At 33.4% G+C, this 14,629-nt stretch overlaps 1 protein-coding gene across 1 annotated transcript; it reads right to left on the bottom strand.

Moving 5' to 3' along the window:
- Positions 1-227: 227 nt before the first annotated feature.
- HELRODRAFT_165916 (hypothetical protein) lies at positions 228-674 on the bottom strand (the record flags this gene model as incomplete). Its single annotated transcript, XM_009032986.1, has 1 exon — positions 228-674. The coding sequence occupies one exon, from the start codon at positions 672-674 to the stop codon at positions 228-230; it is 447 nt and encodes a 148-aa protein (XP_009031234.1).
- Between the last annotated feature and the right edge of the window lie 13,955 nt (positions 675-14,629).

Raw genomic sequence — 14,629 nt, 5'->3', positions numbered from 1 at the left:
ATGCATCACTTGACATGTTTGTCATTTTTTTAAGTCTTTTAGAAGTTTTTTCTTTGAATTTTAAGACATACTAATTTTTATTTTCATTGTTCTTGTAAATTCGTTTAGTGTTTTTATGTATCTTTATTTTGTTTTCTATTTAATTTATTTTTGAAAATGGTAAAATTGGATAATTTAATTTAATAAACATTGAACAAAAATTCCATTAAGAATTTCATTAGACACATTTACTCATGTTGTTTGGTGAGTGAAAAGACGAATGGCTTACTTTTGAAATATTCATAGTGGTGTAGGGAGAGACTGAACGCCAGCAGCACGTACAAACTGTCGAAGACGGCCAGCGCGCAGAGGTAGCAGTTGGTCGACGACTTCATCCACCTCCTGGTCAGAACGACGATGTTGATCAGGTTGCCCGTCACTCCGAACAGCACCAGCAGAGGTGTCAAAATTTTCTGAATGACGAATCGTGTCGCTTGTAAGTTCTGTCGTAATCGCTGCAACGTTTCTAGAGTGACGTCATCGTCGATCACGATGCTGCTGCTGTTGTAGTTGTTGTTGTGGTGGTGGTAGTTGGCTGATGTCGTCAGGTCGTAGTTGTAAAGGAAATTGTCAAATAGTGGTTGCATTTCGTGCATGGAGTGAGAGGAGTTGCCCAAAAACTGATCCTGATACATTGGTTCAAACTGGGTGGTTTTCAATTGATCGTTTGAAGGTTGTCGGAAATGCTCTTTTATGCTGGTTTCAATGAGCAAAAAGTTGAAGCATGGATGTTTTCAAATTTCAATACTTTTTTCTGGATTGATAAATCTATAAAATATACAAACGTTCTTACATGAAAAATCAATAAAAACATTTTTATTCTGAAATGAAAAAAATTGTTTCATTTTGGTGTAAAAAATGGTCATTTAAACAAAGCTGCAAAAATATAACAACATTAGAATAACAATTGCAATGAAAACCCAACAACACATGAACAGCATCACCAACGCACGAAGAAATAGAAGTTACTTTAATCAAAAATTTTTCAAAAAGTTACATCGAAAACGCCATGAAAACTGAAAATCTAAAAACAGTGGTCAAATTAAGCACGGCGATGCTGTTGAACACCATCAAAGGGGAGCATGAAAATTACGGCACCATCAGAAAAAAATGCGTGCGTGCAGATAAAAATAAGTAAATGTTTCAAACAATATCGACAAACACATACAAAAAGCAGCATCAACACGAAAAACAAAATCAAAAAACAACATTAAAAGACAATACACAGGCTGAGCATAAACTTGAACACTATGTATAATGTCTTGGTAACACAAAACGTTAACACACTTGTCATCAACATGTGACGACATCAACGTGACATCAACAAAGGATCATCATAAAAATTAATTTTTATAATGATCCTTTATGAAATACAAATTAAATAAGACATAACTTAATTCAAATCAACTCACAACAACAACATCAACAACGATATTCACAACAATAACAGAGCAAAACATACTCGAACCGAACCACGAATCTAGCTATCGACTTAATACATGGATAAGCGAATGAAAAACGCACTTGTCATCACAGGCCACTGCACAATGCAGTTTGTTATATTATTTACTTCCCGGACAAAATATAATATTGATTTTCCGATGCATAATTTAAAATGAAAAATCTTTTGAAATTTTTATAACTATAGTATTTTGATGGAGATGAAATTTTGCATTTGAGCAAATGTTGCAACGAATGGTATTATGAAAAATTAATTGAAAAAATGCAAAACTTATTTGAATGGGGGATTATATTTAACAAATTTGAATTTACTTATCCACAAAGCATCTATTTGAACAAAACTATTAAACGCCATTCAAACTGTGAGTGAATGAGCATGCAATTGCAAAAAATGCTGGGCAATGAGGTGATCACATTCGGACAGGCCTGCTCGTTTAAATGCAGTTGTTTAACTTTTGCTCCAAGTTACGTTATCTCTTCTCCTCCTCATAAAATATTTAAAACATCACATAAACACACAACGATGATCGAACCAGTTTTAAAGGCGCTCTCACATTCCTCTGTTGAATTACATTAATTAATTTTTTGCGATAGTTATTTTTTAATTTCTAGAGTGTCATTATGTTTTATTGCATACTAAACAGCGATTGACAACACAAGATGGTAAAAAACGATTCGAATGTTTAGGCATACGGATGGAATTTAATATGTCGATGGAATGGGTTTTCAAGATTGTCTCAGAAAAAAAAATCACCAGCAAACTTATAAGCAGTATTGACATATGTGCAACAACTTATTCTCACAGCATCAGTTCTTCAGAGGGTGTATTTTTGCCACTTTTGCTAGATACATTTTAAGATGCAAGGTGCAGCATTAATAGTTTATTAAAGTAAAAATTTTAAGTTTTCATTAATGTTGTTACATTTATTTGAATTGTTGTGCTAATTATTATCTTTATTGTTGTTTAAAATCGATCATCACAACTCATGTTTACTTTAATTTAACATCGCCACAAAATCGTCACAACACCATCGCAACATTGCCACAAAATCGCCACAACGTCAGCATAACCATAATAACCACCACACGACAACATCGTTCGTTCGTTACTAAACATAACATAAACGTTACTACCTATCGAACATTCATGTTGTTTTGGCATTTGCATGATGTTTCCGTCAGAAGTTTGTTTCTCAATTTCTACTTTCATCTTTCCTTTAAAGTACATCTTGAGAGGACTTTCTAAAAAAAATGTAGCCATAAATTATTAATGATAGAGACTGACAACGTTAGCAAATGTTCCGATACTTCGAAAAATATCAAGAAATTGTCTTCTAAGAAATGATTTTCTCATCCAAAAAATGAGCGGCAAAGTTACAAATCAAAAAAATTCTTAGCCACTATTATGTGAAAGCTGCCATTACTCCTGAACGCTCACTGATCTTTTGAGGACTGTCTGCCAGTGATTTGAATAAATTAATGGAAAAATTAATTTAGTTTGTTACAGACAGAGGCAGTTGTCATGCATATGTCCTATTATATATCTTATAAAAACACACCTAAAAGACACACATACTATTGAAATTACAAGAGAAATTTTGGACAACACCAAAATAATCTACTGTAATTCCAGCCATTCCCTTCTGAAATTAGCAGAAGCCATTTTCATCGACATAAAATAACTCCTGAAAAACAAACAAAAGATTTCAACATTATTCCCGACAAGAAAAATAATAATAAAATATACTAACAACACCAATGATACCGATGAAGACACTGAAGAACGTAGTCTCGACCAAAGTGCTATCAAAAAGCGAGTAAATGATACCAATAAAATTAGCGCAATAAAACATAAGACCGAAGTAATTAGCACAATAAAGCATAACACCGTAGCAATAAAACAACACCGAAGCAATAAAACAAAGAGACCATATCAGTTACTAAAGAAGACAGTAAAATTAACTGAGTCTTTAATTACAATAAATGCAAATCACAGGAACAAAAGCCTGGGTTATAAAAAATTTTCTATGTAAACTGCAACAAGTGCTGAAGATGATTGAAAAATGGAAATAGGTTCTATACACTCGAGAATGAAATGGAAAACTGTACATTATTCTAACTTTCATGAAATAAATAATGACGACAAGAATTTGGTTTGAAATATTGAAAAATGTTTTACAAAACTATCGAAAGGTAGAATTCGGTAGATTTCATCAATTACTACATTATATATATATATATATATATATTTATATATAAATAAGTATTGTATGAATTTTACCAAATTGTTGGCATTAAACAATTTAAAATTTGATTAACGCCAACAATTTGGTAACACACACACACACAAACACACAAACTCTTGTTAGCATTCACACACTTCCATCAGACGAATATCTGCCCTCCTATGTTGATGTTATAAATTAAGTGCAGAAGCAATTGATTGATCGTTTGAATGGTGGATGCGTTAATTGAATGATATTTTTTTGAATCTTCATTTTATTTTTGTTATTAGATACTCACCACGTCGTTATATTTAATCTCTCAAACTATTCCAATTTTGTATAAACAACATGCTACACTTTTCAGTTTGTTGTTTATCTTTTTTATTAATGTCTACGTCTCTTTTAAGCTTGTTATATGCTGTTTGTACCTATATCTTGTATGTATGTCTGTTTACTGTATGTAATGTTGAGTCCCTTAATGTTGATTTTATATTGTTGTTGAAAGTCTTTTAATTGTATGAAACTTTCAAGTTGTTTGCTGCATACAGATGTTTGCATCAATCGCACTTTTCTGAATATTTCACTTTTACGATCATATTTCTCACATATTTCCACCCCAGTAGCATGTGACAATGACTTTTATTTATCTCAATATTGTCTTCTGATTAGCATCAGACGGAATTCGTTCTGAAACTGCTCCAAATGCTTGCTGAACCAACGCATGTCTTCAATAATGCTCTGAAAATTTATTATTTATTTTTCATTTTAATTTTTTTTAATTTTCAAATTGCTATTTACTTTGAAAATATTTTTTATAAAAATTTTCCAATTTAAGCTTCTAACTTATTAAACCATCTTCTGAATAGAAATTAATGAAAGTTGGGTCGTGAGGTTTTATATCAGCTAAAATATCTTTCTCTTTCATTCTAATTAACTCTCCCATCATGCTATACTGTCAGAATTATGAAATAATACTGACTAAAAATACTTCAAAATTTTCAACGCAAAATTTATTCACTCGATAGGGGGCATGGTGCAAGTTAATTTACTCGATAGGTGACGACGATTTTTTTTGTTTTGCAATTTAGATGACGTCATAAATTATTATAAATTATTTTAAAATTTAATTAGTAGTTTTTTTTATTAATTGGACATACCTTGGAAATTTTTATGTTTTAAAACACCCTAAACAAAACCTAATTTTGCTTTGATAAGGAAGGGTGTGGAAGTGGAGGAGAGACTGGGTTGACTAGTTAGGCAGCTTCGAATAATCGGTGCCTGTTCTGGTCCCTAAGAGACTTAATACGTGATTCTATGCTCATTGGCATAGTTTCAGAAACTACAGAGAGACTGGGTTGACTAGTTAGGCAGCTTCGAATAATCGGTGCCTATTCTGGTCCCTAAGGGACTTAATACGTGATTCTATGCTCATTGGCATAGTTTCAGAAACGTCTTGAGTTCTCAAAAGAGTCAGCCTTGGGTTCACCAGTTAGGCAGCTTCGAATAATCGGTGCCTATTCTGGTATCTAAGAGACTTGATTCGTGATTCTATGCCCATTGGCATAGTTTCAGAAACGTCTTAAGTTCTCAAAAGTGGATTTGGTACGAGACTCTATGCACATTGGCATAGTTTCGCGCGCGTACTAAAGTCACACAATTTGTTTCCAGTGTTCTTCTGACTCTTGTTGTTTTGTGTCTGGTTGTGCGAAAGCCGACCGACTGACTGACAGACAGGCCCAGTGAAAACGATTCCGCCTCCTTCTTTTGTTTCTTGCGCTATTTGTCGACCTAGGGTTCCTTGCTGGATTCTATACTCATTGGTATAGTTTCACACGCAGCTTGCAATTTCCGCATTCGTTTCATTTATTTCTTGGAGTTGTATCGACATCACCATCGGATACACACGTCGAGGTTGTACGATTAAACGGCAACAAACATATCCCAAGTCGAAGACCCAACAAGAAGAAGTTCTAATTCCTGTATTCCAGTTTGTTCATTGACATTTTACATTATTGTAGAGTTCATTAGTTCAATTCCTTTTTATTTACTTCCGTCGATTAATAAAATTGTTATCGAATATTTTTCTTTACGCGTTCGTGTGTTACTCAGTAAAATCATATAATTCGAAAAAGCCCAGTGCCACACAGGACTGGTCGAACTCACGATAAAAATATACACAAAAATTATTGTCGGACCATAAAAAAATTCCCTGAGAAAGATAGAGGAGGAGATTGCCTCAACACACCAGTTGTTTTCATCATTAGAAAATTTCCGACAATACTGAACTTATATGTAGACAAATAGATTTTAGGTTTGCAAAACAATTTTGTTGACGACAAATCGCAAGTAACTTATCGACGTTTCTCAGGGATTAAATTCGTTCGACAATGATATCAATCAAAACAACGATGATAATGGTTATAACAAATTTTTTAGGGGAAAAGTTGATAATTAAAATGCTAGTATTGATGAGTTTAATATATATATAATCATCAAATTGAACTATTCTATTGAACTATTATAAGTAACCTCATGTTATGTATCGGTGTATATGTTTTAATTAATTGGTGGCCTATAAAGTTCATCCATGTTAAACTTGCTTGGTCTCCAAGCCAGAATGTTATTCGAACTTTCTTTTTGTTTGTGTTATGTTCAGGTAAATAAAAAAAAATGATGTGTGGTTTGAGTTCAAAACATTTTGAATAACTCATAAAATGATTAAAAATATTTTAAATTCATTTTATTTACCTTAACCTGACCATGTCAACCAGGCTTAATTATGCTGGACACTAAAGTAGTGGAAATAAATAATTTTCTGTGTGTTGGAACTTGTATGTCGTTGTGCAAATACTCGTTGATATTTACGGCTTCATTAAAATCCTTCATGCTCGCAAGCCATCCTGCCATCTCCCTCAGTATTTAATTTACTGTGTGTTTTTGAGTTGTGTGCATGTGCAGTTACATGTGTGTGTGTGTGTGTGTTTTGTGTGTATGTGTGGGGTTTCTGTCTCTCTCTCTCTTTCTCTCTCTCTCTCCGTGTGTGTGTGTGTTTGTGTGAATAAAATACGATGGTTGCATTAATGATCTGTAAATTTGTGCAGGTTATTATTAGCACGTTTTTTGATCATCAAAATTATTTTTAAGAACATGACGTTAGTTCCAATTCATCGCATTGCCTTGGTGGAGTGTGCCACGCATTGTACTGCAATAATCGTTAGCGCCTCGGAGATCTTTTTATAGGGCGCTCACAAACACACTAATAATAATAATAATAATAATATTAAATGGTATCATCAGAGAGTCAGTGAGGGATGATGTAAAGCTTTTAAAAAAACTTTTTTTCCAGGAACATCCCAGCAACATTGCATCAACATCACAGTAACATCACAGCAACACAGCAGCAACATCACAGCATTATTCCAGCAACATTGCATAAACATCACAGCAATATCTCAGCAACATCACAGCAACATCACAGCAACATCACATCAACTTCACAGCAACAACATCCTCTCCTATCGAGTTCAGCTTCTGTTCTCATGTTTAGTTGGAATAGTTTATGAGCTCTGCAGAATCCATGCCTGATAACAAAAAAATAAATAACGTGTTGCATATGGGTTTTGAGTTTTTGTATTTTGGGAATTCCATGAAAGGGGCTTGAGTGTTTATGGAGGCAACAACTTCAATCTTGTCACTGAAAAGTTGGAAACATGAGAATGGAAAACCTTAATGAATGTTTACTTGGCGTGTTTTTGTATGTTTAACTCTCGGAATGTTGATTCAGTTGGCAAGATTGCACGTACGCAACACTGCATGCAGCATGTAGGTCAAAAAACATAGCACATCGTACAACATCGCACATCATTGGCATAGGCCGTTATGAATAACACTGCCTAGCAACATTGTACAGTACATCGTGCAGCCAGGACTGTTCACTTTTTTAAAAACCAAATTAAAACTTCCGAAAGATTTCTTTGGTTACAGTGTCAATTTTAATTCATTTCGATTTGTAACATTGTCCAGTTAACATAATATTCATAATTGTTTCTCCGTACGTAGGAGGTTATTTTAAATAACAAATCGACGGAACGCATGAATGTGCAGATGCACTGACTGGCGAGGCTTGCGTGTCTGCAACTGAAGAAGTGCTTGAGGTTATGCTGTATTTTATTAGATTTTTTAAAACTATCATACCTTTTTTATTCCCTTAAAGAAAATCTAAAAAATATCTTTACAAAAAATTAGATTTTTAATAGGCCTGAGAGTAACATGTAACGTAGCTGATAACCATGCATATGCCTGTTGCTGCCCGGAGAAACTAATGAATGACGCACTTAGACAACGTGTTGGTTAGATTATGTTGTGGCAGTTGTTGCTGTGTGGTGTTGCGGTTGTAGTTTGTTGTGAAGTGTTGCAATTGCAACTTGTTGTTGTAAGGTGTTGTGGTTGTAGTTTGTTGCTGTGTGGTGTTGCGGTCTGGGCTTGTTATTTAATGTTATCATGATTTTTGTGTGTGAATCACTTTTTTGTAAATCATTTCAGCATGGTTACACTTGTTTTTTATGCGTAGGTGGGATGATGACTTTTTATTGAGGGTAGTGTGGGCGCGTATGTGCGTGCGAATAAGTGTGTGTGTGCACGTGTGTAGGTGTGTGCGTGATTAATGATGTGCACGTGTGCTTGCGATATTTTGTTTGTCAATCAGTTTTATTATTATGTGTTTGTTAGTATAAATAAATTTGTTTGCGACTGTTTTCATAAAAAAAAACCTTTATTACCGTTTCTTACGCTAGCGTATTTCAATCACTGTTCACCAACTTTCCCACAAACTCTTCCAACGATATTAAGCACAAAATTGTTGAAACAAAGTTAGGCATTGGAAAGTTTGAGGAAATGATGAAAAAGACGGAGAGATATCATTGAAGCATTTGTAGGATGACATGGCAGTCACATGAAACCCAAAAGAGATTTTATTTCCTGTTCAAGTTTTTGTGGCGGTCCACTTCTATCGAGCCAATTAAATTTTGAACCGACAATTATTCTTTTTTTGCTGCTAAATTGTCAGCCGAGTCAGTATTTTTGAACTTTTGTTATAAAAAATAAACTTTCGGAATTAAAATCTGAATAAAAGAAATGGTGAGCATTTGAGTGACGGTCCAAAAAAGAATTCATTGATTCATTCAATTATCTGGAATGTTCTCAGATGAAAAATGTTACGTGCATTTTCTCTCTTAAAAATAGACCCGTGTAACAGCCACATCAAACTGTTTTTAATACCATTTGAGGTCATACTCTCGAAGTCTTTAACAAATTAAAAAGTTTAATTCCACATAATGAGTTGAATAAAAAAAATGAAGAAATTTTAAAAATGTAATAGATTAAAAATTGAGTTTTTTTTAATCTTGACTCTAGATAATTAGTTCCAGAAGAAAAATGACACAAACATGGGGGGGTCTATTGCACAGACGAGACGTGAGGCAAATGCTTGCATGCGCGGCACACAAATTTTCGGAGACGTAGAGTTTTGAAAAATATTTTAAAAAATTTTGTTGAATTAGGCACAGTTGCATGCTTCAAAAAGTATGTTGTGATCAAACTCGACTGTCACGTTGTTAGCTCTGCAGCCACTTGTGCCTGCCTAATTGTGAACTCACTATAAGCCCATGAGTATATAATACAAATTATCTGTTAATATGATATATAAATATAGATATATATATATATATATATATATATATATATATATATATAGAAATATGTTTGTGTGTGTGTATAAGATATTAATTGATTTTAAAATACGCTTATAAAACATAGGTTCACAATAAACAGAAACATACATGTCTATAGGCCATACATGTCGATCGGCCATACATGTCATAAATATGAATTCAGTAGATATTAATTAATCGATGTGGCTCGGGGCTGTCCATAAAAGAAGTTAGGCTTTTTTGGGTTTCCCCGTTTCCCTGTCACAAACTGTCACCAATTTTTGTCCCCCCCCCTCCTCCATGTATAGCAAGCATGTCAGGTCAGCGTCACAAATTTTTGACTCGCTCGTTGAATGTTACTGATGAGTTGCTACAAGTTAAAACGAATAATGCAAGTTATCAACATCCCAAAAAATGACTGAAAAATAAAAATCGAGTCGAGTCTGAATAAAAAAAAACTTTATGAACAAAATTATAAAATCCATCAAACAAAACAGCAACTTTCTTATGTGGAGACAAAACGAAAGCACATTAAATTTTAAAAACATTGTTAACAACAAAGTTATTGATTTACGATAAAAATTGAAAGAGTGCGAAACAAAACGAAATGAGATTACACAAGCCTCTAGCACCCTCTCCCCCCGTCACAGTGTCGCAAATTTTACGACCCCCTCCATTCCCCTCAAAATGTTACGTTTTTTATGGATGGCCCCTAGGCCCTAGCGCTACGAGTATTAATATTTTGCCAGAACATTTCTACTATTTCAAAATTTGCAACGAAAATGAAAAATACGTTGCAGAAAATAGGTTGAAGTTGAATTGGTATCATTTCGATCACAAAATATATCAATGTTAGTTTTAAACATATTGTAACAACTTTTTTGTTCCTAAAAAATAAAAATATTTGAATGTGTTTCGCTTTCAACGAGCTCCAACTTAACAAACACCAGTCTCCTCCGATGTACATATGATTTATGAGGCATTCCTTTCACAGTTCAGAGGTCTCCCCATCAAATCATTTCAACCTTCCACTGTTCTGTGGTCCTAAAAAATAGTTGCAGTTCATATTGTTGGGGATTTGTTGAGAAGATTCAGAATATTATGCGCTTTTTTCAATGGTATTTATTGATTTGGTTTCAAACACTTAACTCAACTCACTAAAGTTTCAATGACCATGGTTGGCTGAGTTGGTGAAAAAAGAATCGAGTATATGCTGGAATTGTTGATAATCAACATTTTTTTAATTCTTTTAAAATTAAATTGTTGAAAACATTCCATGGACTAACGATTTTGCACCAACAAATGTCAAGTCTCAAATATTAAAACTATTCACGCGAACACTTTGTAAATGGAATGGTAATCTAATCGCACGCGCAATAAAATATGTTTCTTCACGGGAACGCTGAGTACAAAAGTTATTGAAAGTATTCCATTGATGAATTGTTTAGGTACAGTGTTAAAAGTATTCTATTGATGAATTGTTTAGGTGCAACAACTCGCTACATTTTCAAAAGATTCTTGCAATGTTCGCGGTGTGATACAAACAATAAGCATAAGATTATATATATATATATCCTTCAAACGAATCATTTTCTGGAGTTGTCATTGCAAGATGTTGAAATTAATGATGTTCGATGATAATATTTTATGTCGTCAATAGAAAAAAATGAATTGAGCAGTATATATTTGTAATTGATTGGTGTGAATTAATAAGAGCAATATTATGCAAATGTCATCTGACGGCCCTGTCCATCAAAGTTTTGTCATGGCGTGGGCTTTAATGTCGCTTGTTACAGCCCTTTATAAATTACGTTACGTATTGTTTAAAATTCAATAAGCGGATTTTTAAGCAAAAATTTTTAAGATTATTTTTATAAATTAAAATTAAAAAAATATGCTACTTACTGTATTTGTTGAGGAATAATATTTGGTGAGTGATAACTGAAAGGTTGAATGGATTTGTAAGGACGTTTCACAATCTCAAGATAAATTTATTGATAAAAAGTGGAAGAACATCTATGTTTTAAACAAACTGATTTGGCATGCATGCACACTCTTCATGTTTGCCTAATGATTGAGCATCGCTCTTTCTATGCCGATATTTTTTGTTTGCTGAGAAAAGTGGTGTGTCTGTGTATCATTTCATGATAGGAGTTGTATTTTTCATCGTGGTCACCGAGTTAGCTCAGTCGGTAGAAGTGCCAAGTCTCGCGCTGCTATTACGCGATGGATCGGTTCGAATACTCTCTGTCCGAAACTCGAAGAACATCATACTCGTATGATTCGGTGCTTGAGTGATGTGTGTGTGCGTCATATTGTGTGGATGGTGTACGGCCTTTTTGCAGCAAGATAGTTCAATTACAAGTAAAAAATGACATGTAAGTGGCTCTGATTTTGGCAGAGCTGCGTTATAAAGAATAAAAAAATAAAAGAAGATTAAATGGGTGGAAGTAATATTATTTCATCATTTAATTGCAGGGCGTCTATCCCTGCAAAAGTTGAACAATAATTAATTTTAATTTAACTAACAAAGTGATTTTACTAGAGAAAATATAAAGCATAAATTGAAGATGAAAACTTCTAAAACAAACAAAAAAGCTAAATTTCAATGAAAAATCTGTCAAAATGTCAGTTTGAAATTTGTTACATGCAAGTTAAAAAATTGAACGACGCAGAAGCTGAAATTTTAAAGAGGAATTTGCTGAGGTGACCCGATAATTTTTTTTCTTTTCCGTAAATCTATAAAGCTGATCGTTTCCAGACTTTAAAATTAAAAAATCTTTTTCCATTTCAATTTAGAATTTTGAAAAACAACTAAAACCCTAAAACTAAAAACAAACTTAGTTGGAAAAAATTACCGAAATATTTTAGTTGCAAAAATTCAACAGCAAATGAATTTAAACTAAGGAAGGAATCATTTTAAAAAATCAATAATAAGCGTTAACTTTTTAATAAAAAATTTCAAACTGAGATCGTTTAGATTAAATAAAGTTGTTAAAACTTTTGTTTCATTCATCTTTGTGTACATGTGGTGAAATCAACTCTGACGGCCTTTCAATGACTTCCAAATTTTTATAATCAGCTGTTATCAAAATAAACAAAATCAGCCAAATAGTTCACAAATCTGTGATAAGTAATTTGTACGAGTGGATGAGCAGATGCATGCAAACGTTTGAAAGCGTCAGTGGTTGTTGGTGGCGATGCTTGTTGTTATTCATTCATTGGTCGTATTCATTCCAGCAGTCCTGTCACACACTCAATGATCAAAAGGCACGCACACCACAGTTAGATCTACCTAATAATGATAACGAAAACCATTCATTCAGTTAGGACGGTCGAATTAACGATGACTCCAAGTGGAAACATTGGATCTATGCGCAGGAGAGAGCGAAAAAATCCAGGCCGAAGGATGTTAAAATGGGGCATGTCATCGCTGAAACAAATTTGTGGTGTGCTTCAACTCTGTGAATGTGCTTGATCTAATTAACATTCTGCAGGGTTGTTACAAACTCTATGCTGGCTGTTAGTTCAAAAATGTTTGAATATGCAAATATGTTTGAACATAATATCGTTGTATTCCTGTTTTTGTATTGAACATAACTGTTGTTTATAGTTCTGTTGTGAACTGGCATCACAAGTACACAGTGTGAAGAAATATTATTATTAAAAATCTATTTTTAAATTTTCTTAGAAAACAGCAAGTTTAATCAGCAATATTTTATTATTTTCCAATCAATAATGTCCATAATGCAACTACGTATCAGAAAAGCTTTTAGCCTCACATAAATCAAAACAAGCTGCAAGCAAGAGAACAAAAGTAATTAGCGAATGATATTCTATCGAATTATTTTTCGTAAATTATTCAGTTATTCTCCATTACATTCAGTAATTGTTTTTATATCCAGTAACTTTCTTCTCATTCAATACCACTTTTTTTTATATTTTGTTGACAAATATTGCTTAATAAATGTTGAAAATATGTTCACCTTTGTTGAAATTTTTAAGAAATGTAGTTAAAACTAGTACTGAAATTATTTGCAGACCATTATTTGCTCAAACGTTTTATATCATTTGAAAATTATATGAAAGAATGCGAACAACTACAGTCAAACCTCCGTATAACGAATTTGATGGTTCCAAAATAAATTCTTTATATAAAAATTTCTGTAGATTTTTGCCGGGCGACATTTGAATTCCGCACCACACGGTCCCGAACCGCGTCCACATACGAATATCCATCCGAGCCTTCCCTTCGGCGGAGTCTTTCCTGGCCGGGATCCACCACTCAACAAAAGACCGTCTCAGGGTCTGAAAACACGGGCTGGACGAAAGTTTGTTCGCGCCCTACTTGTTGACTAGAGACGCCGACCTCGTCAACTATCAGCAAGTCTTCTTCAATATACACTATTTTAAGTAAAATTATTAAGCCGAGCTGAATTTTGCGTATATACTTTTTTTATTCAATAAAAACAAAATAGTAAACATCAAACCTCTGTTTTTATATGCAAAGTAACAATTAACACGCGATATATTAAAATTAACTATCTATTAATACTATCTACTATAACTATCACGCCAACTATCAGATATCCAAGCGATACTATAATCAACAGCTAAAAACACCAGAGCGAAACCAAGAAGTCCTAATAAATCAACTTGCTGCCTTATATATGTTTTGATTGTCTTATCTACATAACGCTTTCCATGCTATAGAAAATTCTATACTCCCTTCTATACTCTTTTCAATACTCCCTATATACAGAACAACACGTAACAAGCGTCACAAATACATATTTTTTTTTATCAAAAAATTCGTTTATTCACCAAAAGAATAAAACAGGCAATCATAAAAGCAAGCTTGTGCAGACTATCTTAACCTAGGTGCATGAAAATAGAAATTAAATCAAATTTAAATCAAATAAAGTCACATAACCAGATTTAGAAATATGTCCATTCAACTTAACTCGGATAGCATTATTACATTCATTCACACTTAGATTAATAATAACAATATACAATTAATTAACATTGACAACAGCTTCTTTAAGTGAAAGTTTGAAGGCTTTTAAGTTGCTCATATCAATGACATCATGGCATAAACCATTCCATCGATTTATGCCACGAACGGCCCAGTGCCTATCATCTATTACAGTTCCACTCTTCAATAATTTAAGCTTGCCGTTGTTTCGGCTATTT

Source organism: Helobdella robusta (assembly GCF_000326865.2).
Source record: "Helobdella robusta unplaced genomic scaffold HELROscaffold_9, whole genome shotgun sequence".
Taxonomy (NCBI): domain Eukaryota; kingdom Metazoa; phylum Annelida; class Clitellata; order Rhynchobdellida; family Glossiphoniidae; genus Helobdella; species Helobdella robusta.
The sequence above is the reverse complement of the archived record's forward strand: the minus strand, read 5'-3'. Positions and strand labels throughout refer to the sequence as shown.